Below are 27771 nucleotides of genomic sequence, written 5' to 3' on the forward strand. Positions count from 1 at the left end.
AAAAAAAACAATATTTTTAATTATTGAACCATCTCACAAAATTTCATGAGGTTTGCTTAGAATTGTGGTCTGTAGACGAAAAAATACGGACATACGAACGGCCCGATTCGAAGAACGATTAAGACTCGTTTAAGATCTTGGAAAGATCTTTAAAAGATCGATAACTACATGACATGTCAAAATTGACGTTTATTTCGATTCCGCTGTGATCCCAATAAGATCTATCTACGATATTTCTAACGTCAGTGACATTGGTTGCCCGAATCGAGCTACTACTGTCAATTATACGACATACAAACGATATCTAAATGATAACTTATCTAAACCAGCAGTGGCAACATGGTTCCATTTTTATCGCTAGTCACTATGCCCGTCACTTTCGCACTTACATACTTGTTAGAACGTGACAGGTATGGTGACAAATGATAAAGGGTCGACCATCTTAGCCCTACTGAACTTATAGTTATCGTATCTCATTATTGGAATCGGGCCGGAAAGTATTTATGCCCAAGCTGAAAGGGCTAACGTTTCGCACGCTCGGTTAACTATTGTGTAAACTGAGAGATCTAATTCTTTCATTGACCACTGACCTGCAAAATTAAGCATTGAAATAACTTCTTATATATAAAATATAAGAAGTTATTTACCGATTCATTCAAATGGAAATGCTTTCCTAAAAACCGGTTTCAAAATAACGGTTTTTCAAACGAAGCCGAAATTAAAAGTTTTTGCGCCAAGTACACGATAATGGTTTGGAAATTTAACCGGTTTTCGAGCCTTGGTGATGAATATCGAAATGTCGCGTAGGGCGATGGTGGAATGAAGCAGCAGAGATTAATCCAAACAATATTATTATGATATATTTCAGAACCAAGCATGGCTACAACGAACAGGAGATTGACGAGTTCTACAGCAGTTTTTCGGATATATTGAACACTTCCTACGTCCCTCCGACGTACATTAAAAGCATGCATACTCTCTTGTACGATCTTGGGTTAACATTGGAAACTTTACTTGCAATGGTAAGCAATGCTAGATGACATATGTTTGTATCAAAGACAGTCGATTAAGATTATTTTGAGGATCAAATTGTCTACACCGTGGGCTGGTAAAACCCGACAGATTTCAAAGGTGAATTCTTCACCGCATTTAGAGACTAAAATGTCATACAAAGTTTTCTGTAATCGGTCTTGTTTTACAGATACTGACAATGCTTGTGAAAATTTATTTCTGTAATAACTTAGTGAAAAACGCCTTTTTGGCAGCGACGCTGCCACTATTTGTGACTTGGTTTAGACATACATACTGACAGACAGTTTAAAGGAAACTCGCATTTTTTACCTGTAAATAAAAAACTTTACTTATTCGTTGTAGGTACTGTTATCTGGTTTTGCCAAGATTTAAAAAGCAATAACGTGCGGTGAGCAGAAAAAGCATTTTTTTTTTTATAGAAAAAAAAATTTTTTTGCTCCCTATTATGACCTCAGGAATGCGTGGTTAAAATCTGTCGGGTTTTACCAGCCCACGGTGGATATGGGACTCATCGCATTAAAGCAATACAAAATGGTAGTCAAAGTCTGACAATCGTAGGTACTCTAGTCGAGAAATCTTCGTAACAAACCAGCAAGTGATTGTAACGTCATGATCACTCAGAAGCTGTCTTAAAGTATGGAAAACAATATATGTTTGGGTTTGTTAGAATTTTATCAATCGTAATTAATCAAATCCTGTAAAAGTGACCTGACATCAAACTCATATTTGAATAATATTGGAATCATATCCGTTAGGTCTAATTCGCGCGTTCATTTTGCTCTGACTTCTCCGTACTCGTATTAGTGTGAGCGAGACGCCAGCGTGAATGATAAGGTAACTGATGTGATATCAATATGACTAAAGCCTGGTCAGAAACAAGACAATGAAAAGAAATTTGACCGGGCTGCACGTTTGAATTGGCCTGCTAATTTGTTGACAGTTGAGGAAGCCGTGCAGCGTTACCTTGGTGAAATGCAGTTGGCGGTCCAGGCTGTACAATTGCTCGGAGATGTTCCGTGAGGTGGCCACTGTTGTTGGACATTGTTGCCACTTCGACATGGCTCACTTCAGGTTAGTATCCACAGACCTATAGATATCCTGTTGTTGTGGTCCTATGGTACTCCATTGGTACAGAGGGCCATCGTGAGACGTCGCCATCCGCTCCTGTCCTGTGCCTCGCGCTTCGCGTCCCTCCAACGCCAACTCTTGGGATAAGTTGTCTAGAGGACCCCGAGCTCCCATAGTCGTGGCAATAAGCCGGATCAACGCGAGAAAGATGATGATATTTTATATTGATTTGCTTTAATATACGATACAAAGTATGAACGACCCGAAACCTGAAATCATTCTTGAGTCACGCTAAAATAAAGTAAGGACACCAAGTGACGAAGAATTACGTACATTGACTCACCTTTTACTATCTCTATCGCACACAGACAGTTATATTGCTGTATCGCTGGCGTAGTGGTTTTTAAGCCGCGAGCCAGGAACAGATTTCCATGACCAATCGCCTCCCGAGGGGAAAACTTGTATAGTGGTTAACGGCTATGTATGAGGAACCCTCTGCTGTTATTCTGTTGGTGGGTTGAGGAATGGCAGCCGTACAAAAAAATATTTCGTCATCGGTCCCGTTTGATACTTTGTCAAATGACAGTTCAGGTATTATTAATTTGAAAAAACGTCTGCCAGTTGTATTGCGGTGGTAAGAACGTCAACTGGTCGCATGAACATGTAAAAAATAAGCGCTTTACCTTTTTATGGTAGTCATAACAAAATTATAAAACTTTGCATGTAGTATTATATCAGGCGTCTCAAACAAATCAAATAAACGGATTACGCATTTTACACATTACGCATTCTTTGCAAACATAAAGTAGTAAGGCGCGTATTTTTTACATGTTCATGTGAATAGCTGACGGCCTTTCATCCGCGATACGACTGGCTGACGGATTTTTTAAAGTGAATCCTTCTTTAGCGGCGCTGTGCACTTTTTGTGACGTGGAAAAAATGTTAAACTCGCGACAGGTCACGTGACCTGATCGAAAAACTGTTACGTCATTAAATCCAGTAGACCGCCGGCGCGGCGTAGAAGAGGAAGTATCTCCCTCTCTTTCTACCGCGCGCCGAAAATGTATGCCTCCGCCTGCTGTTTCATTTAGGCGGCGCACGGCGCTTGCAATGAATATTGTATTTTACCACATAAATGATAGTAATTTTATACTGATAATTAAAGCAATTCGTGCAAAATTATTCCCTAACCATTTCAAAATATCAAAAATGCACAACGTTAATATTCAAGTTTTCATTTCTGCCAGTACTCCCGGAATGCAACCCGTTGTTATTTTTTATTTAAAACATCATCTAAACTATCATCTGACAAATGATCAGCCGGGAGACTGTCGATATATGCTCCTGCCCCGGGGTCTATTTGGCCGGTTACATTGCTGTCAATGCTGTCCCACCCATGATGCCGATAGGCCATTGACAGAAATATAATTACAGTCAGACCAAGCTAAGTTGGCAACGATTTTGATAGCCCAGCCTGCGCAAGTGTTAAGTAAACGTCAAAATTTCATAGGAGTATGACGTATATAATAACCGATAAAAACCGATTAAAAGAACATTACTTGTCTCTTTCATAAATGTAGTTGTTATTCTTGAAATTCTTTGTTATTTGTATGGCTTTTCCTTTGTCATTTATTTATATATTTATTTGTTATTTTTATATTGTTTATATATAGTAATAAATGTAGTATATATATATTAAATATTTGTAGTATATGTATTTTATTTTAGTATTTTATTATTATTTTTGCACCACCCGTTACCTTGATTACGGTCGCCATTTCTTTATCTGAAGGTTGTCTGGAAGAGATCGCTGTTTAGCGAGAAGTCCGCCTGTTGTTACCTACATATTTATACCTTTACATACTTTGTACCATTTTTTTTGTAGTGTGCAATAAAGCATTTTATTATTATTATTATAATAACGCTTCCACTGTCTGAGCTGTCAAAATCGCTGCCAACATATCTTGGTGTGACTCTATGCGCATGCGAAAGAAATAGAAACAAACAGGTCAATGTGCGAATTTCATTATGCTTAGCGTCCTTACTTTACTAACGAAGCGAAGCATTTTACTTATTAAATGTGATTGAGATCTTAGGTACAAATACAAATTTTATATCCGTAATAAATTAAATTAAAACTTCTTTTCATATAACGTTAATTTTCTTTTTAGCAATTCAGTACTTTGTTAAAAGTAAGTAAAACCAATAAGTATTTGATGTAAATCTTGTTGAAGGTTTTATTCAATAAATGTTAGAAAAGAATGATCGTCGCCCCTAAAGCGGTTAAGACGTGCCCTCGAATTTGAATTAGAATATAAATGAGTTGACGCTATTCTCGCTGTTCTATTGTTATGGAAGCATGAGTCAATTGAGATCTCATAATAATATTTTTAAAACTCGTAAGCACACATACAAAAGAGAAAAATAAGTAGAAAATGCCATGAAATGGACTTGTTGCTGGCGACTTCCAACGCTGATCTCCCGGTGATACCATCCGGTGAAATAATAACGACGTGACAAAAAATTATCAACTAAAAAACAAAAATAAAACATACAAAATACATAAGTTTATATCTGGTGAATTAAATGTGACGTTCCACAGGTAAAGGAGGTAAAACTAATGCGCCGCTCTCTTTTTTTAATATTCTTTCTCGAGAATAAGTAGCCTAATTTCATCTACTTACGTATATTCTATAGTAGCGCAGGTAGCTAACAGCCGCTTAGCAACAGGTAGTAACAGCGACGATCCGGGTTCGATCCCCGGGTCGCTGAACCCACTTGAATTTCATATGTTTGATTTACTAGGCGAGTGAGAAGCTCGAGCTAAGCGTATCAATTTCAGCTTGTACAAAAATGTTTTCTTATGTTTAGTAGTTCTCCCTGCCTTCATAATGCAGTGTTTGTGATGTAGGCTGTTTGGTTTAAAATTGTTTTGGTTTGGACCAGTGAGTAACTTCAAATTGGAGTTGTAATTTAGAACAGCATTGTGGCCGTAGTCCTTGACTCGCCCGTTCTCAGAATGCGTTAAGAACACCCGTCGATTGATGGGTTCCGATCGAGGGTTGACAGAAGACTGTCGCCCCACTTCAAACTTTGTCCCAGTTCCCAAATACAGTTTGAAAATTGCGTTTGTTACGAATAATCGTTTAACATTCTTCTTTAGTTTTATTAAACGTTTTGAACTATGCCCGGACACAGAGCGTACAAAGGGTCTCAAAGTTACGAGATGCAAATATTTTTGTTCTTAAATAACCAACATAATTCAAATGCCTAATGGAGGTTCTACCTATACGCAGCGGGTATACGGGGCCCTCCAAATCCAATATAATAACGCGTTCGTGGGGCTGCGTCGTATGTGCAGCGCATCAGGGATGTTCGCAGAAGCGCATATGGACTGCATCTATGCGGCTATGCGCAAACGATGCACATCTCTGGTGCGCCGGCTGCGCACCAGCCCAAACCTATCCTGTGTTTGATAGCGGACAGATTTGACTGTCCGTATGTGATAATAATTATATTGTAAGTCTTTTTATAAATAGGTATAGAATGGTTAAGCAGCTACTAACATTAGGAACATAAGTCTACTAACAATATGTTTGAGTACATAGTTACTCAAATTAATGCTTTCATTAATTATTATGCTGCATAGTAAATATGTTTTTTTTAAATTATTTAAAGTTCTCATATATAGTAATTGAACCATACTCCACAGATCAGGAAATTCATTTTTTTTCTGTTATTTTGTATGATATAGGAGGCAACTGAGCAGACGAATCACCCGACGTTGAGAAATTAATGCCGCCCATGAACACCCTCAACACCAGAGGGGTTATAAGTACGTTGCCTGGCAGATGGAAGTACGCTCTTTTCTCGAAAGTATGAAACTGGTATCGGTCAGAAAATGCCGCGGACGACATCGACAGTTCATTCCACAGTCACACTTAAAAAACTGATATTGTTTACAATTTGTCATTTAGAACGTAAAAAGTTAATTATGTCGCATTGATCTATTATTAAAACAACGATGTAGAGAAGACCCTAGCTATCCCGGATAAAAAGAAAGGTAAAGGGTAACCGACTGCAAATGATCTAGAACGAGCTCAACTGGTCAAGCAGACAACCCAAGACCGAATGTCTTGGCGCTGTAAAACAAGAAGGGCGGACCCCAAATAAAGGTATAAGGCATGTCATGGCAGAAGAAGAAGAAGGTCTATTTATTACTACGTATAGAATCAGCACAGAGAACCAGTATTTTGCGCCAAGAGTTATTGTCGACCAACAAAAAACTATGGAAGCGGAACGTGAATCTCGCGACCTAAATGCGTAAGCGCCATGAATTTCACGGCGCTTTTGTTTGGCTTCTCTAATGTTATATTGTTAATTTTTTTTAATTATTTCAGACAAAATGCTCCCGTTAATACGACATTGAAATCTGGTTTCACAGTTGAAGAGGGTCTAGAACTAACTTTGAATGGAATCAAATCGTTTTCAAACGGAAATGTCAGAGCGGGACCTGTGTTGGTAAGTACAGTCAAGAAGTTGCTAAGGGCTGCCCCACTAGCGCCCCCGAGCGTCAGCGTCTGACAGTCAACTCTACGGGTGCTGCTCTACGCAACGTTGGCGCAACTGCGCAGCGACGCTATTTTGCATAGCGCTGACTAGACGCCGACTCTAAGAAGACGCTAGTTTGTGGTAGCTCTAAGTGAGCGGCGTATTCAGACTGATGGAATGGTCACAACATAACTACACAGATAAAGGAAATCTGAAATCAAAGAATGTCATTTTCGATTTTCGATATAAGGAAACTCGAAAATGTCTTGTATTAGCCTTAATAGGAAATGGGATATTTTTTTAAGGTTTTAGCTTTAATAATAGTAACAAAAATTTGTGGATCTTGTTGTCTGAATAAATAAACGTACCGTAATAATAATACTTCACAATCCCAATGGACCCGGGTATGCTCATTTAATCAATTGTTTATTTTCTTGTATCTTTGTACTGAGGTGAGCCAATAAGAGTATTCTACCTATCTATCTATATCTTTAAACTACGTCCAAAAGAAAGGTATTTGCACTGTGAATGTCATCTCACTTTATGTGGTAGGGCACAGCGCAGCGGATGTCATTCCAGATCCAGAGTAGAGCCTAACTGGCGAAGTACCTCCACCTTACAGAAAACCGCAGCCAAATAACCCGGTTGTGTTCCAGTGAGTAAGGTTGCCGGATCTCAACGAAAGTGCGTGGTGTTGGGGTTTGCAACGCTCATGTAACACCTCTGGAATTGCAGGCGTCCATAGACTTTGGAGACTGCCAGACGGGCCGTATGCTCGTTTGCCACCGACGTACCTAGTATAAAAACAAACAAAAGTGGAGAGCTTTTAATTTTACTGACCGCACTGATTTACTTGTCGAAGTTCTAATCAATTTTAAACATGTGCTAACAATGTATTGCATGCATGCAAGTACTCGCGCCGTGTAAATGGGGCTTAAGGCCGCGGACAGGACGCAAGCGGCGCGTGGCGCGGAGAGCAACAAATCAAGGCCGTTCACAAGGCTTGGAACCGGTTTTAAAAATACCGGTTATTTCGGTTTTCCTCCGAACTTTTATTAGAACGCTAAAGTTTTAATAACTTTATTGTAACCTAAAAAAATAATTTATTCGACGAGCGACGCAACGGCCGGTGGGCCTGGTGGTGCGCCACGTAAACATAGACACCGACATAGTAGAAACCGGTTTTTACTGTTCTAAGCCAGTTAATTTGACAAGAACGGTTCTCATAAAAATCGGTTTAAAAATAAAGGTTTTTCGAGCGAAAAATAATTATTGTATTAACGACCTTGATTCGACCCTTGAAATCCGCGGCTTAAACGTAACGTTCGGATTCAGAACCCCTAGTGTAAATTTATTCGATAACGTGACGTGACGTACGCGTTTGCGTTAACTCTCATTTTGTATGGGATTTAAAACAGCGCGCCAAGCGGGACGTTTTGGAAACTCAAAATCCCATACAAAATGAGACTTACGCAAACGCGTACATCTCGCTATGGAATAAATTAACACTAGGGGTACAGACTCCACCAACAATACTACTGTTCTTACGAAATACAACGAAGTGCGACCGTGGAGCACCCGTACAGTCCAGTAACACATTGTCCATGAGTGCCCATAAAGAAAGTACACAGGAGATTCTCTGGACTTACTTAAGCTAAACGAAAACGCAGCCCATTAGGTAAAGAAATTTGATGATATTTATTTTGAATTTAGTGATATGTATTTCTAAATTTATAAAGCAACCAAGAATTGAATGAATGCCATACGACTTAATAAATAATTTCCTGTTGTTGACGTTTTATTATGGTAAATATTATTTATTATTTTTTGTATATTATTAAATTATTTGTAAGAGGATTAGACAAGTGAGAAAGAACATTCACGGGTCATCGCACTTTGTGATTGCTATGTAAAACCCCGGAGGTCGATTCTAATTTAACAATTTGTTATAATTTTGAAGTGGTTTTGATTTTACCTTGACGATGGTCTTGTTGATTGGCGTGGAGGAATCAGCGTGAGCGACATTTAAAGTTGTATTTAAATATCAGCGTTTCCTAAAAAAAATGCCACTTTTATTAATTTTGTATTTTTTCATAATTTCTGTGTTTTTTCTACTCAGAATCAAGAGCTCTTTCGATCCTAATGGGATTTAAAAAATGGCCCAGAGTTTTTTTTCCTATTCTGTTACCATTTTCTGTGTATGGATTTTCTCTGTTTTGCCTTATGGTTGACTGGTAGAGAATGCCTATTGGCATTAAGCCCGCCTGTTGTACTCTTTTTTATGTGCAATAAAGTTTAAAATAATAAATAAATATGGCAGTAACGAAAAGGAAAGGTTTGAAAATGTATGGTAATTTTTCAACACTTTTTAGGGTTCCGTACCCAAAGGGTCAAACGGGACCCTATTACTGAGACTCCGCTGTCTGTCCGTCCGTCCGTCCGTCCGTCCATCCGACCGTCCGTCTGTCACCAGGCTGTATCTCATGAACTGTGACAGTTAGCCAGTTCAAATTTTTACAGATTATGTATTTCTGATGCCGCTATAACAACAAATACTAAAAACAGAATAAAATAAATATTTCTTTCCTATCTCGAGGTTCTCATCCAATCACCGCAGTTAAGCAAAGTCGAGCGGGCTTAGTACTTGGATGGCTGACCGTTTTTATAGATAATGGTACGGAACCCTTCCTGTGCGAGTCCGACTCGCACTTGGCCGATTTTTTAACCCTTCGTGCGGCAAGATACCTCGAAATGGACGCTCTCCGACAAAACCATTTTCAATATCAATAATGAAAACTTGCCGCCTCAGAGCTGCAAACATTCAAAATATTGCTTTGCAGCTCAAGGGAATAATGATGAACAGTGTTCGTGATCCTGACTAGAAATAACACAAAAATGGGAAAAAAGAGGTGTCATAAAAACATAAAATAAAAAAAAGAAACGCTCAACAGATCAAGTTCGTAACAAGTTGTTAATTTGAATGGGGCCCCCGAAAATGGAGTTTGTCCAGTTTATTCAGTTGAAAAATTCAGTCAAGTGAGAATAATACTTACACTTTTGTTATAAATTCATTTGTAATGTTTTGATTTCTTTTTAAGAGCGGTCGATCTTAATATTTGAATTTAGAAACAAACATGATTAAAACTGACCATTAATATACGTCGATTTTGATATACCTATAAGTACTATTATGGTAGAAGTACTAGTGCTCGACGCTGCACTAGTCACCGACATGGGCACTTTATTTCATGGAAATATAGGTTAAATTTGAACAATGAAGATTTTTCTGTATTCGAACTTAATCCTTGTCACTTCGACATAAAGTGCCCATGTCGAGTACTAGTGCAGCGTCAATTTCACAAAAAAATCTATCAATATAATATACAAGTCTGTACATCAAACGTAAAATGTCAAAGAGCAAAATTGGACAAACCTTCAATTCAAAACCGATCCAAAATAAATAAGAAATGCGCGCTCTTATTTTTGTAATCAAGATAAATACAGCCTTTGTTTTAACTTAATTTTGCTTCGCCTAGCCGGTGACATTTACACAATATACTAGTAACTTCAGCGGCGGTATCATGGTTCCATTTTTATCACTTGTCACTATGCCCGTCACTTTCGCACTTACATACTTGTTAGAACGTGACAGGCATGGTGACAAATGATAAAGAGCCGACCATCTTAGCCCTACAGAATACAAATCGACATAAGTATTAAGGCCAAATGAAGATTTTTTATTGTTTGATTATGTCAGAAGTTTTATTTTTTACGCCTGTATTTGAACAAGGTCCAAAAATAACATACACTGTATAAAACCACCAATTTATTTACTAATTACACTTCTACTACACACTGTATATAACACTCACTGCTTGATTTTATTTTGAACTGACGACCTATTGTTCCTTGGACCTTATATATAAACCCGAAAAAATCTCACCATCGCGTTCTAGGAAATGCGCGTTGGGAACAAAGTGCCATCTTTTGATTAATTTGGTAATTAATTTTCTTAAACAACAAATCGCTAAGTTGTGACTTTAAATCCAAAATATTACATAATATATGTTATTCTAAATAATTTTACAAATATTTTAGTGTTAATTGCCAACAAAAACAACCATAATAAACCAAAATCGCTACTACTTATGCCATCTATTGGCGAATTAAGTCAAACTGATAAGTGCTGAAGAAATTCATAATATTAAAATATACGGTTTCAACAGTATTACGCTACGCCGCTCATAATGACGACATGAATTTCATACGCTACGCTACGATGACGCTTCGTGTGCGGACTTGTTTGTAGTTGTACGTGCTCATAGCGATCTCGTTCTATGCGCGTATTACGATACGCTTACGCGTCACTTACGCTTACGGGCCGCGTGCGATGGATTTTACCAACAATGGCACCCGCGTGCGTGTGCCCGCTCCGTGCACAGCACCACATATCGGACGCCCTTACTGATTATTTTTATACTGTGCAGTGTTGGTACATTTCGTGGTGCGCTTGGCAAATTGGAAGACAGTGGTTAATTAACCAAACAGTAATGAATTTGTCTTTCACTAACGTTATTACTGGCCTTTTTGTGGACATTGTCTGACTTAATTTAATTAATTGGGGCACAATAATTGACGGGCAATTGCTGAAACTTTTTAAATATTTTCTTATTTATTTGTGAAAGATTTAGAATTTTGAACGATACGGTTGATTCATCGTAAATTCAATGGAAGTAATGGTTGATTCAATGTTACAATAAGTTGTTCCGCTCAGGCTAATATTGATACCCGAACAAGCGAAGGATTCTAAAATGGAACCATGAGCATAGCGAGTGATTCGAAAAGTGGCATCTTGAACTTTGCAAGGGTTTCTTAAACAAATTTTGTCAGCGAGTAAAACAAGATTTTTTTACCACACCAACGTGAGGAAAATACTAACTGTAAGACATCAAACAAATTCAAATCAAATCAAAACCAAATGAACGTTATTTATTTTATATTAATTATCCTTTAAGAGTCAATTCTACCAGCCAACATAAGAAATGAACTCAAAATTTGCATAAAACCACTTTGCCATTCTTTTGGATAAAATGCAACTTTCTAATTATTTTTGGACAAACAAGAGGGAGGAAAGAATAAATTTTGCATTAGAAACACCATTGTATATCAATGTAATAGTTATATCTAAATTGATACAAGCATGCAATTTTATTTAAGAAGAAACAATGTAAAAAGACATGAACCATAAACATAAAACTAATTCTAACGTTGAAAGAGCAGATTGTAATCGGAAAACTCGGCAATGCCTGATAAAATCTGATTAAATCCTAGGGGCTTAGAACTAAGAGGACAGGGCGAGACAAAGGGGTAAGGGTATCCCGGCTTAATCTGTACCCCTAGTGTAAATAAATTCGATTTCGAAACGTGACGTACGCGTTTGCGTTTAGTCTCATTTTGTATGTGATTTAGAAAGAGCGCGCCAAGCGGGACGTTTTTGAAACTCAAAATCCTATACAAAATGAGACTTAACGCAAACGCGTTCGTCACGTTATGATGTCGATTAAATTTACACTAGGGGTACTGATTAGGAAACAGGTTTTTTGTAACAGTAGGGGGTGGACACTTGATGCTTACTGAAGAAAATAAAAAAGTATTTGAAAAAATAAATGTTTATTTATTTATTTAAACTTTATTGCACAATACTTGAAGAGTACAAATGGCGGACTTATTGCCAGAAGGCATTCTCTACCAGTCAACCATGAATTACTTTAGGCATCAAAACTTTATAATCAAAATAAAATAGGTAACACAAATTAAAAGTAAACTTTTATGGAGTCTTTATAAGAGGCACCTAGTACCGGACGGATTACATTGCGAACCAGGGATCGGAAACCGGTATTTTTTGTATGGGAACGAAACCGGTATTTTTTCGTTCTTTGTTAATTATTTCATTTCTAATTGGGCAATCTAATAATACGAAGTTGTTATCTAAAAACACAACCGAGTCCTATATTTGGAGTATAAAATAAACCGAAATATATGATTATTTCAAAGTTTTTCCAAAAAACCGGTTCCGATCCCTGTTGCGAACTTTTATAGACTAAGAAATCGAAGTGAATATTAAGTATATTATAAAAATAAACACATCTAGTTGAACACAAAAATTAGGTCATTACACTCAACCGAATCTCATGGGATGCATTGATGAAGTGCATTCCTTACAAAAATACCAAACAAACGCTCCCGCAGTTGCTGCGCGCATTACAGGCAATGCGCGTCCAGTTTCGAGGCATCGGTACGTCACCCGCGCCTTTTCAGTTATCCTTGAATTTCTTGTGTTGTCTGTTGACAAGATAGTACGTGTGTCCGGCACTGGATGCCGTTCGGCGTTAGGGGACTTCCCTTAAAGAGTATTTGACTGTATAAGAGTTGTTAAGTCCAAGAAAAAATCTTGCACGTGTTTGAAATATAAAAATAAATAAATAGGTAATTGTCTGCGGTTTTCTGTAAGGTGGAGGTAGTTCCCCGGTTGGGCTCTGCTCTGGATCCGGCACACTTATTTTATCAAAGAAATTGCCAGTTACTCGCACTGCGCCCTCGTCAGCGCCACAGCATTACCGCAACAGTAATGTTGCTGCTGTTACAATCCGAATGTGTCTAAACTTAAAAGTTTGCCCACGCAACTCTAAAGAGTTATTAATATATATTTAATTTAAGACAGTACAACTCTACTGTCTAGAAAAAACTGGGCTTCAAATTTCGCTGCTGATACAGATGATGTACAACTCCGATCATAATGTGATAGTTCTGAGGGCCTTCCGCGAACTACGTTCGACGTGGTGCCTCCATGACACACGGACGAATTTACAAGTGGTTCCTGAGATTCAGCCACTAGGTCTTCAATCTCGTGGTTCTTAAGGACTGTCCAGCTTGGGGCCCAGTATCTTACAGAGGATGCAAAGCATGGACACTAACACTCAAGGAAGGAAACACGCTGCTAGTTGCCGAGAAAAAGATCCTCCGTAAGATGCGGGGCCCCATACGAATAAGTAAATAAAAGCCAGGAAATTGCCCGGAACGAATTTTCAAATAGAAATATATATAAAAAATATGGATATTTATTTCTCGATAAGAATGTCGGCTATATTATACATTTCTACGAATTATCACAGATAATTCTGTGTTGTATAAAATCTGTGTTTTAAAATTCCATGGTAATTGGACAATAATTATCGTAATAACTTTTCAGATGTACGTTTTCGACGCAGACAACAAAGTTTCCAAGATGACCAACTTCATATCTATGTCGGAGTCCAAATATTATGATATTGACATTGATTTATTTGTCATTGACGCATCGGCAGACGTCAAGGCTCTTTCTCTGAGAAAGAGGAAATGTTCATTAAACAGCGTAAGTTGAAAATAGCTTGTCACGTCGATAGCGACAAATTATAGCGCTCATCTTTATATCGCGCCGCGGTGTGATAAAAGTAGGAATACACCAAAAGTATTGGTTTTCATTACTCATTTATATGTAGATCGTGTCATTCAGGATGACGCGGGTCTTGACTTGTATGGTCGTGTTAATAAACGTTAGATTTGAAAATCTGCGCGTCATCGTGGATGACACGAACTATAAGAGAAAACATCAGTGGTAATTTTCCATACAAACGTTCTCAACATTTTCCAGTCCGGATTTTGGCCCTGGATGAATATTCTTTGTATATGAGTAAAATTTTAACATCGGTATGTTTTTTTTTTTTTTTTGAGATCCTTATTTTTATAAGAACTAAGTTTATTTAAAAAAAACGCTAAAAACTGCCAAATAAATGCGCCGTAAACAGACGCCTAGCATACAAAATCCGTAACAATAAACGCAAGAATGAAAACGGTCAGACACAGATAATTTCTTCTTTATTTCGTTTCCAAAATTTCGTTACGATTGGTTAAGGTTTGGTGGAGTAAAATGTCAAGAACGAAACCTCGATTTCTGAGATTTTTCGCAAGATTCTTCGCCTAAGCTGCAGTTGACCTAATCGCCCCAATTTTAGGAGCTACCCCATCAGCGCGACGGAGGTATTTACCTAAAGTTGTCAAATCTGGGAAGGGGCTCAGCTGGTATTTCATCTTAAAGCCTTGTCCGTTATTGGTGTTACTAGGCGTCATCCCTTCGTTATTCGTGCGATGAGCGACACCATAAGGGCGCGTACTGGACGCAAGCGGCAAACGGCGCGGCGAGCGGCAAATCAAGGCCGTAGGTATATATATTTGATTGAGCGCAACGTATCTGTCGCAGACATTTGGTTAAATTAGCTAGTTAATTAGACACCTAAGTCGTTCACTAAACGCTGGTATTCAGTTTGATTCCTAGGGCGATAGTTACTTCAACTAGAATCACTCAACGTTAAAGAAGTTGGTGTATTAAAAGTCAGCCCTTTGAAATGAGTGATTCATTGAGCCAAGTGATTCAAAATAAACCTTTAGAAATGAAATAAAATAAAAATATAATAAATAAAAAATAAAATAACCTAACCAAACAATTACATCATCAACGGTAATTTCACTAAATGACGATACAACGTTCAACCAGCTGTTAAACGTTGCGCTCAATGATTTTACAGGTTGTCTTGATTAGATGCCGGTGTTTAATAAAATAAAAAATAAATATTATAGGACATTATTCCACAAATTGACTAAGTCCCACAGTAAGCTCAATAAGGCTTGTGTTGAGGGTACTTAGACAACGATATATATAATATACAAATATTTATAAATACTTAAATACATAGAAAACACCCATGACTCAGGAACAAATATCCATGCTCATCACACGAATACATGCCCTTACCAGGATTTGAACCCGGGACCATCAGCTTCGTATGCAGGGTCACTATCCACTAGGCCAAACCGGTCATCAATGATCATCCTAAGCATCATAGCTGGCTAATTGAACCAATTAGCTGCGACATATCAATGGCCTTGATTTGCTACTCGCCGCGCCGCGCGCAGCTTAAGTCCAGTCCGCTACCTTATACGGCTACAATACAATATACACAATAACCGGTCTGGCCTAGTGAGTAGTGACCCTGCCTATGAAGCCGATGGTCCTGGATTCGAATCCCGATAGGGGCATTTATTTATGTGATGAGCACAGATATGTGTTCCTGAGTCATGGTAATTTTCTATGTATTTAAATATTTGTATATTACCTATATATATATCGTTGTCTGAGTACCTACAACACAGGCCTAGTCTTCTTGGCTTACCGTGGGACTTAGTCAATTTGTGTAAGAATGTCCCTATTTATATTTTATTTATTGTAATTATTTATTATTTGATTGAATATGTATGATTTTATTGTAAGGTTTCTTAAATTGAATATTGCGATTGTTTTAATGTAATTTTATATATGCGTTGCTTAAATTATGAATTCCTTTTTGTTTTCTTCAGGACCACGGCATCAGTGCAAATCAAAATTGCATCGCCATGTTGTTGATGATTAAAGTTGTGAACTACTGTAGATGTCTACCTTTCATGTATACAGGTAATTTATAAACTGAAGATTATATTAATAGGCGTATCTCATAGGTAAGCGTGTTCCACCGTAGACCGCATCATCACTTACCATCAGGTGTGATCGTGGTCAAACGCCTGCCTAACCTCCATAAAAAAAAAAAGAAATAAAAAGTGGTCAAAGGCTCCAGTGCCCAGGGCTGAAATCGAATCAGCGTCCTCTACATTCGCGGCAGATGCCTCAACCACTCAGCTACCCGATTAATGGCGGTTTGAGATCGAATTTTCTGGAATATATTAATATAGCACGGTTGGCTGTACATAGAGGGGTGTTGGTGGCTACACTTATGTATGGTAGCGAAAGTTGGGTATGGCAGAAGAAACATCAGAGTCAAGTGAATGCAGTGGAAATGAGAGCGTTGAGAAGTGTGTGTGGTGTAAAATTACAAGATAGAATTAGGAACAGTGTGATAAGGGAAAAGTGTGGACTGAACGAAGATGTAGTGACAAAAGTTGAGAAAGGTATGTTGAGATGGTTTGGACACGTGGAAAGAATGAGTGAAAGAAGGTTAACAAAGAGAGTGTATAAGGGAGAAGTAGAAGAGGGAGCTGGAACGGGTAGACCTCGGTGGACTTTCACTGATCAAATCGGGGAAATCCTGAAGAAAGGCCAGGTCAAGAGCACCCTAAACCGACGAGCGTGTATGAGGAATGTCATGAAAGTGAAGGAAGCGAAAGAGGTATGTCAGGATCGTAGCAAGTGGAAATCCGTGGTCTCTGCCTATCCCTTCGGGAAATAGGCGTGATTATTCGAGAAAATTTTATCCATATGGGTCGATCAACTTTTTTACGTCATCTTGCGTCCCAACTAAATAAAATCTCATATCTTTCAAAACTATGCATTTTGTAATTTATCAGGTATGTTATAATATTAAATCAACCAGAAAGTCAATCTAACAAGAATTTAATAGCTAATAGAATTATTTCAATTTACCGATTTTTCTTGGTGACCTAGGAGAGAAATTTAGACTCCCATACAAACAGAGCATGTCCCAATCGCGTACCGGATTCGGTTATTACTAAATTAAATTAAATTAAATAAATTAAATAATCATTTAATTCAGGCATAGCCCATATAAGTGTTAGTAACAGCCTTAAATAATAATGTTAAACTATGACTATGACTACGAGTATTACAATTTCCTATAATCTAACATGCAACACGTATACTTAGGGCTAGGACTATACAATACCGGGTGAGCAATACGTACACTTTGATATGATAAAATGTGATATGAAAAAATAAATTAATAAAAAATAATAATTAATAATAATAATGCCTTTCGACTTGGATTACTTAAAGGTGTAATAAATTTTTGGCAAAAATGTCATTTTTGGTACAAGCTTTTATCGCTGACTGTACTTTTTTTCCACTGGCAACTAATACCCATCGAGACAATTTTAAAAAGCCTAAACACAATTAGGTTGCGTTGTTTTATCACAGAGTTCCTATGGCTACCTCCTGTCTCCATCATCAGATCAGCTTGATGGTACCATAATATTGCATTAACACCCGACTTACATATGTATGCAAATTTCCAGCTTCATCGGAAACCGGGAAGTGGGTCAAATTTAACTTCCAAGATTTGTCCCATACATACTAACAGGGCAAGTTAAAAAAAGCTTGTAAAAATATATAAATAGTACCTTATTCGCATCCAAAAAAATAATTATAGTTCTACGTCAAAAGTTTTTTTTTTTATCTTTCTCAGTGACAAAAAAGTTGATCAGCCGATATGCAGTCTCTTAAAGGCCTTACGGCGCCCCTTGACCTTGATAACAAGTACTTAAGCAAAAACAAATGAAAGGCAAGGCAGAACAGTACAAATCCAAATATTTTCATACATCTCGCTCGTATATGCCCAGAACATGCAACGTGCAAGTTGTGGAGTGCGCTACGTTCTGAGGTGTTTCCCTTGCGCTATGACTCTCAGTCCAAAGGCGCGCTGTGCGAATCGATGACGATCCCAAACTCACAAGCGGTATTGAACTTTTAAGTCTAAGGAGAGACTTTGCCTCCTTGTGTGTGTTCTACCGCTTGTACAATGGGCTGGGCTCTGAGGAATTGTTTGACATGATGCCAACGGCCACTTTCTATCACCGCACCGCACGCCGTCGGCAGGGTGTTCATCCTCACACCTTAGAACCTAAATGGTCGCGTACTGTGCGGTTCAAGAGGAATTTCCTGCCGCGGACGCTCCGGCTGTGGAATGAGCTCCCTTCCGAGGTTTTCCCGAGGGTCTACAGTATGGGGTTCGACTGCTTACCATCAGGCGGACCGTATTCTTGTTTGCCACCATCGTGGTATAAAAAAAAATGACATGGGGTTCTTCAACAAGCAGGTATGTCGGGTTCTAAAAGTCTGGCAACGCATAGGTGGCTCCTCTGATGTTATTTATATCCATGGACGGCGATGACTGCTTCCCATCAGGCGGCTCATCTGCTCGTTTACTGGTTATAACATAAAATAAAATATTTTCACCTCAGCAGCTATAACAAGCCTACTTTTGTCACTCCAGGGAGTGAGACAAAGTAGCTTTTTAATTTACTGAAGGCCATGAATACAGGAATATTTCTAGAAGCTTTCGTCATAATGATGATGCCTTTCATTCATGAATGTAAATAAATGTGGTTAACTTTACTTGATGTTGAATTTTTTTAACCTTTAATATTTTCTCACTACTTAAGTCAAAAGTTGTATTTGTCATACGAGAGCAAAGATATTTTACATCTCGTGTTTTTGAGTCCTTGCTACGCTCAAGATTATTAAGAGCATGCTCGTGCAGAGTTTCGTAATTGCCTGTCCGTTACAATAGGCTATACCTACTTGCAAAAGGTTTTTCTACGCACAGTCACATTTCGTGCGTGCTGTATGCTTTTTATAGGTATTCAACAAGCAAGCAACATTTTCGCAGCACAGTATGAGTAACGCCAACTGGGGGCCTATCGCGAAAACCGAAATTCGCAAATTGCGGGAATCTTTCTCTTTTACTCTTACTAAGACTTAATTAAAGTGACAAAGAAAAATGCCCGCAATTGGCGAAATTCAATTTTCGCGGTTATAACCCTGACGCGATATAAGAATTATCTGAGCCCTACATTGTGTGAGTGCGATAGTGCGTCACACGTTTATGCATATTTCCTAATCTATTGTCATTAGTCATTAGTCCTGATTAGTCATGCGGGAAACAGGCTTGGAGGCAAAACCACAAGACAAACATGCGGGGAAAGCCATTATGTTGCCTCCGTGCAAGACGTCCTCGTATGCTAATAAATTAATAATAATCATAGTAATGGCAACACAAGGTGTTTGAGCGAAGGTAATGATAATTATTATGCAAACAGGGCGCGTTGCCAGGCACACTATAAATAAATAAACTGCTAGGTCCATGGGGTCCCATCGCGAACAAGTTTTCTGCATAAATCGCGAAGCGTCTGGTTGATGTAACTGGTGACCGACGAGCTGACGGCTTCCTAGTACAACGTATCAGCATTGCGATACAACGAGGAAATGCGGCCTGCATCCTTGATATAATGCCGCAAGGGCCTATTTTAGATTTAAGCTAGTTATAGTAATACTTCTGTATATAATATATCTTTTATGCAAATAAAGCATGGTCCAAGAAATTGGGGACTATCTTACACAGGTGAACCTAGGTCAGAATTAAGCAAACCTTGTACTGTGTTTCTTATATTATAGTTTTACATATAAAATTTCTACTCGCTTAATTTATTTGTACTGATAACAATTTCTCACTGTAAAAACGAAACTGCTTGTTTACCAAGCGTGTGTCCTAAGCACTCTTCTGTACGGAGCGGAATCCTGGACAACTTACGCAAAAAAAAAGAACGCCGGCTGAACTCCTTTCATATGCGATGTTTGCGGAGAATTCTTGGCATAACATGGAAGGATCGCGTGAAAAATAAGTCTGTTCTAAGCGAGGCACAGCTCCATAGTATCACACTAAAGAAGAGACGACTGAGGTGGCTGGGCACGTAGTATCGAATGAAACGGACTCGTCAAATTGTGCTAGGGTAGGTTGCAGACGCAAAAAGACCGGTCGGGTGGTCAATGCTGAAAAATTGCGTCAAGCGTGATATGGTTGCTTTTAATATCTCATGTGACCAATCGCAAAAACTGGCCGAAGACCGAGCCATGTGGCGTCTTGGTATCCAAGCACGACGAATGCCTGGTTTGCCTCTTTAAAAGAGAAACGCATGAGGCGCCACGAGCAGGCCTCCAACCCCCACCCACCTGGGGAAGCATACACCTGCCACGTGTGTGGACGTGGGATCCTCTCTCGCATAATAGGGCTATACAGCCACGAACAGAAAGATGCTGCTAAAAACATCTCATACAGATGAAAAAGCCTCTTATTATTACAATTTCTAGAAACTAATACTAATGTCGAGCGAGTGACTAAACTACGCGAGTTAAACTGTGTAATTAGCTTAATGTTAGTATCACTCTAGACAGTTTAAATTCTAATACTAAATACCAGCGGCGGTAACACGGTCGTATCTTATCGCCTGTCACATTTTACCATGCTTGTCATATTTTAAAAAGTATGTAAGTGCGAAAGTGACAGGCATAGTGATAGGCGATAAAAATGCAACCATGATGCCACCGCAGACAAAGATATGTCGGTGAACGAATGAATCGTGCCGTCTATCGCCTTTAAGAGGCCTTTCATCACACCATATTGGACAAATAGACCAAGCTAGGGTATTACGTTACACCACACCAGCCACACACACCGTCCCCCAAATGACGGCCATTTGACCTCCCCACCGCTCGGTGGGGAGCGACCCGCGACAGCCGCCGCAGCCGGAAGGCGGAAGCGGCCCATCATACCCCCCTGACGGGGGGTATCGAAAGACGTCCAGTCAGTACGTTACACCTGAGTGGCGTTCGACGCAGTTCCGCCAAGGCGTCATAGAGTGCGCTGTCAAAACAATTAAAGTTTTGCTGTTTTAAATCATTCTTCAGACGGGAACGGGAGAAGATGACTTTGGTGGCGGTTCCTGGGTCAAACCCACCGGCTTGCTTAAAGTAAGAAGTGTAACGTGTGGCTATGATTTGTAATCAGTCTTGCCCAGTAAAGACTGAGTTGAGTCGTATTTCATTGAAAATGACGAGGGTCATCCACTATTGAAGTTTCTGATGCGCTTTCGCTAGTATGATACCCCCACAATTCCCGACTAAATTGTGCCATAACGTCCTTTTAAAATTTGAGTGAAATTTTAAATTGTATGGCAGTAGCTAGGTTCGTGTGACTCTCAAGGCACAGTAGGTTCAGAAACCAGTTTTTTGTAAAATCGGAGCGCTGTTTTCCATCACAATACGGTTGCTGAAAATTTAATTAGCAATCTTGAGGCCTTTATTAGTAACTTCATGGATTCGACACCTATTTTTTTACTTTCGCTATCGAGGAAAATTCACGAATATAGGTCTAAAACGTACCTTAGCAATGTGTTAAAATTTTTGCAACAAAACTTAAAATATATAAATTGCTTCTAAAATGCGCAATTTTATTTTTGATCGAACTCATCGATTAATTTTTATTCGTTAAAACTTAGAAAACAATTATAATTAATAAATATCCTCGTGGCGCCCAAGGCTTTTTTGGCTCTTCTTTAACTATGACCCGACCGTCCTTCTTATAGGACATAATAGTTATAGTCCTATCCGCCCAAGATTTCGAGTTGAAATTTTTATGTGTTAGAGTTACCGGTTTGAAGTGAAACTTTTGGGGTATAATTATGATTATATTAGCATGTGTTTTGCAATTCAATTATTTGTCTACCTTTTGTTCTTTACAAAGGCCACTGGGCCACAATTACTAGATTAGAAGGAATTATTAAGTGATGTAAAATTAATAACTTTTTTAGGATTAATATGTTTATTTCAGTTATTTTTCAATTAAATGACTTACTTCTATTACAGTTATTCTTTAATCAGTCTCATATTACAAGGCTTAGGTTTGGTTTACTCATTAAATTCTTATAATAATAACAAAATCTTAAAATTCTTATTAGGTATCACAAATTATTCCTAATATTCTAAACAAACTCCTTTAATCATTAAAAGTCTGGAATCAAAATACCCGTACATAATAAACAATTATAATAAAGGTAACATTAGAAAATATCTAAAACAAATAATTATCAAAATACCAGTCTCAAATTTAACTCTTAACTATCAGAACTTTTCCTTACATTCTATCATTGCAATCTCGCTATCTGTTTATAGTTTAGGAGTGAAAATCCTTGAAACAATTTCTGTTTCTTGTAAAGCATAAATATATATTGCACTTAGTGCACATGACATTAGTCTTCATCTTATGGCATCGTCTGCACCGTTTTTGAGCATCTGCCATTTCCGGTAGGTGCCTGGCACCCTTTCGTCTCATTCTTTCAGACGGGACTTGGACCAACGTGGGACGTCCTCTACCTCTTGTCTGATCTTGATTTTCATCTTCTTCGGAGTATCCATCTGTGTCTATATCTGTAACTGTATATCCTTCGATCAAACTTTCGCCAACATCCAATTTGAAATCACGCAGTTGAAGAATTTGTCTGGTAGGGACTCCTTGGGCCACTTTGTGTGATTTGTAGACCAGCCAAGAATTTGATAGAGCGAGATCAATCATATGGCTAAAAACGCGCTGTGTCCATTTAGCCGTTCTATAACGATTGGGACAGACTGATAATAATCTGTCAGCCAGATCTACCCCGCCCATGTTATCGTTGTAAGCTTTGACGACAATAGGTCTTTGCACTTCCACGTAGGTTTTTTGAGCCTTACACCATCTTCTGCACGTGTCCATGGGTTCGGATGCGTGAATCGTTGATAACAAGGTTACTCCTTTGTTGTCATACCATTTCGTCAAAGCCAAATCACGTTTTCTATTGACCAATACCTGCGTTGTTCCTCTTCCTTCCGTTTTCATTTGTTTGTCTTCCTTTAGCTTATTTCTTGCATCTAACGGAATCCTGTTTTTCATAATTGTGCCAGCGCACAACAGATTCTTCGACAAAAGTTCTTCTGTAAGCTTTACGGTAGTAAAGTACCGGTCAAAATAAAGTATATGACCAGGAGCCAGGTTTTCGGCCAAATCGAGGACAGCTTTCATACCAAGTCCAAAATCAGTATCGTCATATTTAGGATATGTCGTTTGTCCCTGATAAATTTCAAAATTACAAACGATCCCATTAGGGTTTGCGAGTACAAACGCTTTCAGGCCTGTTGGGTTAGGCTTGCCCGGTACGTACTGTTTGATGCCGCACTGCCCTGTGAAGGGTACAATCATCTCATCTATAGATAAACATTTCTGTTTCTCTTGCTGGCGGCATCCATTCACAACTTTTTCAAGCAAAGGGCGAATTTTCCATAGTTTGTCCTTGGCGCGATCCTCTCGGCTAACATCATCGTCATATACAAACTTAAGCGAATTTCTTAATTGCAAAAATCTGTTTCTAGGCATATTGTCTGCGATTAACGGTATTCGGTATTTGGTTTCCCAGTACATCCTAATCCTGGGATAGTTTAAACTAGCCATAACCATGGTGATGCCCATATAGACATAAAGCTCGGATTCGATGAGATACAGATTTGTCCCGAATGTTTTTAAATGCGTCTGATTAGATTTGGCAACAATGGTTTGAATTAAATCATGATCTACATACTGTCGAAAATAATCAAAATTATCAGCGAAGTTTTCAGGCTCAAAATATAGGTAAGCAGGCTGGGTAAACTGTATATCAGTAGGAAATAAATCATCTTCAGCCCATTCTGGTCTTTCAGGATTGTCCCTGATATCATACTCGGCTTGCTGGATATTTACACGTCCCCTACTTCGAGATGCTCTTCCACGAGGACGACCACGACCAGTGCCCCTAGCTCTCCCTCCGCGAGTCCGCGGTGTATTGAGTAACGTTCCAAAAATCACGCTACCATCAACCTCATTTGACTCAATGTTTACGCATCCCCTACCTCGAGTTGATACTCCACGAGTACGTACACGACCAAGGCGACTAGATATCCCTCCGCGAGTCCGTGGTCCGTTCCTTGTACTCCTAAATTCGGAAAGAGGAATTTCATCTTCTGAACTGGTGTCTGACGAGCTATTGTCTGCATTGTCTCCATGATCTATTGTAAAATCTGCATCCGCTTCTCCGTCATCTTCAAACTCCGAATTGTCCAGGTTACCATCGGCCATAAAGGCTTGGATTTCTTCATCCCGCAAACCTGTGATTAAAACACCTTACGTATAGGTGATCAATGCAATCCTGAACCTCTGGCTAACAATACTGGGTTAGAATAGTGCTAGATAAGTGTATCTACACAGACTAGACACGAAAACTTAGTAGTGTAAAGAGTATTAAATTATTAGTGAAAAAGTAGCATTTTCATATTAGTAATATTTCATAAACCAGCATAACATAAAGCCACAAACTAAAAACATTAAGATTTTTTTAGTACTAGCTTCGACCCAACCGACTTCACAAAGTACATATTATTTCAAACCAAGATTTCGAAGAATTTAAGCTATAAAAATGCGAAATAATTATCTCCATTTAAGAATTACCCATTCATTAGCAACTTTTTGCATAAAAACATACTCGACAGTCACGGATTATCATAATAAAATGCGATTTACTTACCACGTGTTCGTGAGCCAGCCATACCGCCGTCCATTTATCAAAAAAATGACATCTGTCAATTGTGACAGGTAATGGTAGCATACCGGAAACTGTTCCCTAATATTTCGTTCAGAAATCGGAATAAATTATTTCTTTGACCCGCGAAATTTCAAAAATCTAGACAGAGTTTATTAATATGACCTTCTGAAAGGCGCATGAGCGGTAATTGAAAGTTACTTGAAAAAAGTTCTGGGCTGGAGTCGCCATGTTTATTTTGGTTTATCAAAAGGCGCGTGGGCGCCACGAGGGTAAGATATCCGCGATCCTGGACATGATCCATCCAAATACATATATTCCTTTGATCAAATAATGGTTATTGAGTAACTACTCAACTGAGTACCTATTCACACATTCTACTACTATGGAACCCTAAAAAATATACAGGGTGTAACAAAAATAGTGGAGATCCGTTAAAGGGCATATTCGCTATAAATAAATAATAAATATTATAGGACATTATTACACAGATTGACTAAGTCCCACAGTAAGCTCAATAACTTAAGGCTTGTGTTGAGGATACTTAGACAATGATATATATAATCTATAAATATTTATAAATACTTAAATACATAGAAAACACCCATGACTCAGGAACAAATATCCATGCTCATCACACGAATAAATGCCCTTACCAGGATTTGAACCCGGGACCATCAGCTTCGTAGGCAGGGTCACTAACCACTAGGCCAAACCGGTCGTCCAAACCGGACCATTATAGGTACTTTACTCGTAATACAATCAATATTTGATACAGGGTGTTATTTTTATACCTGACTCCAAAAATACTAATTCGATCTTTACCTACTTACTAAATTGCTACTCTAATGGAAAAGGAGACACACGTTATATTTTAGTCAAGATATGAGTACTATTTATTATTATTATGTCTGTCTTTTACAAATTCTCGGGACCTATGGGGTCCCGGACATTTGAAAGGCGTGCGTGGGGCCGAAGCCAACACGTAGAGGCCCCTTGTAATAAGACAATTTACTCTAAATGTAACGTGACACCAACCGACGATTATCCCCGTTCACACTATAGCAGTGCACCCAAGGACAAGCCCCGGTTAGTGTAGGACTATTGTAAAAAAAGGGTACCAAAATAAACCGGGCTATTGGGTTGAGTTGCAAGTGGACTGGTAGCCGGGACTACCCCTGATCATATGTTTTTAAAAACACGACAAAATGGGCAGGTGGTGACTTGCCAACTCACAATATGGGTCCCCGAAAACGGCCGTTCGCACGGAGCGACAAGGGGACAACATTGCGTGAGCGGCTCAGGGTGTGGAGAGGTGTGCGCCGCTTTCTACTTCTACCCAGTGGCTGTAAGCAGCCACTGTGCCAACTCGCGACTTATGCAAATTTCACTTCCACCCTGCGAGCATATAGCTCTGACACCCCACTTTGGACGGCCGGTAAAGGCAAGCCAGAGGTGAGAGTCCTGCGGCCCCTGCTCAGTGTTCACTCAGCCGGCCAATCAAGGCAAGCCAGAGAGAGGGGCCTGACCGACTCTCGGGGGTATGGGACCCAAGGGACGTCACTTCCCATTCAGCTCGCCACAAGCTTATTATTATTATTATTTATTAATCAGGCAGGCAGTTGGAAAAACTGATAGTTGCCTGTATCTGAGTGATCTTCACTTAATATGTATTCTTTGCGCTGTTTAAGTATTTATCTAGTCTGTTCTTAAACTGATTGACATTCAGTGTTGAGACCACATCTTCTGGTAGTTTGTTCCATGCTTTGACCACTCTGTTGCTGAGAAAATGTCTGCGGGGGTTGTTTTAGACAGTTCAGATATTAACTTATATTGGTGGCCTCACAGACGGGTGTTACTATTGCGCTTGTACAGGTCTTGAAACTGGTCTATATCGTAGTGTCCTGTCAGAATCTTAAACGTTTTAATCAGGTCTCCGCGCTCTCGATTTATAACGAAAGTAAGAAAATTGACATAATGGACGATGACATTTAAGGAGATGGATAGCTTAGTTCGTGTCATCCACGATGACGCGCAAACTTTTCAAATCTAACCTTTAATAACATGACAAATAAGAGTCAAGGCAGGCGCTGTCGTGGATGACACGATATTATATCGAAAATGAAATTATGCGTTAGCTTCTAATAAAATTTTCATCACACTTGCTCGAAAAAGATCTTATTTCATGCAGGTGTGCTGAAGGACAAAAGCCTATTTTGTTCCCGCGGTTATGGATTGTGAAAAAGCTATGATATAGAGTGATAGCTTTTTTCTTTAATTATGTCACTTATTCATACAAACCAAGTAGCATGAGTTTTACTTTTAAAATACTGACGTTTAATAATTTAATATTTTTGTTTAAAATTATTTAATTTGATTCATATAACAGCCGATTAAAATATTTTTACATAATTTTCAATCGTGGCGGAATGCCTAATAGGTCTGTGCCTTCGATGCCTCACCTGCTGCTAAGATATTACAAAATGGCGGACGAATGTTTGATGTTTCACCGTATTTAAGAATTATTTAACTTAAAATATAGTAACTTCGCAAGTGTGATGAAAAACATTGTGTGTAACTCCGGGGGTAAGAATATTGTAAACCCGGGTCTTTAATTCCCTCCAGCCTGCGGCTGTCGGGAATTACCACCCTCGTGTCCAAATTTCACTTACCCCCCTCGTTGCACAATGTACTATTATGTTTCTAGCTGAAGATTTATACGTGGAAAATTTTCCAAATTGCACATGGGAGCAGCACTTGTGTATCAATTCGCAGTATGGTAAGTGGCCTATACAATTAAATTACAGTAATGTACATACTAGAAAATAATATAATAATAGAAAATAATTTCTAGTAAGTACATAC

General features: G+C 38.7%; 1 protein-coding gene across 1 annotated transcript in view; it reads left to right on the top strand.

Annotated features, from left to right (window-relative positions):
• Positions 1-826: 826 nt before the first annotated feature.
• LOC133519533 (uncharacterized) overlaps positions 827-27771 on the top strand; it is a 30666-nt gene continuing 3721 nt past the window's right edge. Inside the window, exons 1-4 of the mRNA XM_061853539.1 lie at positions 827-2122; positions 13901-14062; positions 16102-16195; positions 27614-27685. Of these exons, the coding sequence (XP_061709523.1) occupies positions 2042-2122; positions 13901-14062; positions 16102-16195; positions 27614-27685 (409 nt within the window). The 5' untranslated portion in view covers positions 827-2041. The remainder of the gene's footprint in view (positions 2123-13900; positions 14063-16101; positions 16196-27613; positions 27686-27771) is intronic.

The sequence above is a fragment of the Cydia pomonella genome, chromosome 7 (genome assembly GCF_033807575.1).
Source record: "Cydia pomonella isolate Wapato2018A chromosome 7, ilCydPomo1, whole genome shotgun sequence".
Lineage (NCBI taxonomy): Eukaryota > Metazoa > Arthropoda > Insecta > Lepidoptera > Tortricidae > Cydia > Cydia pomonella.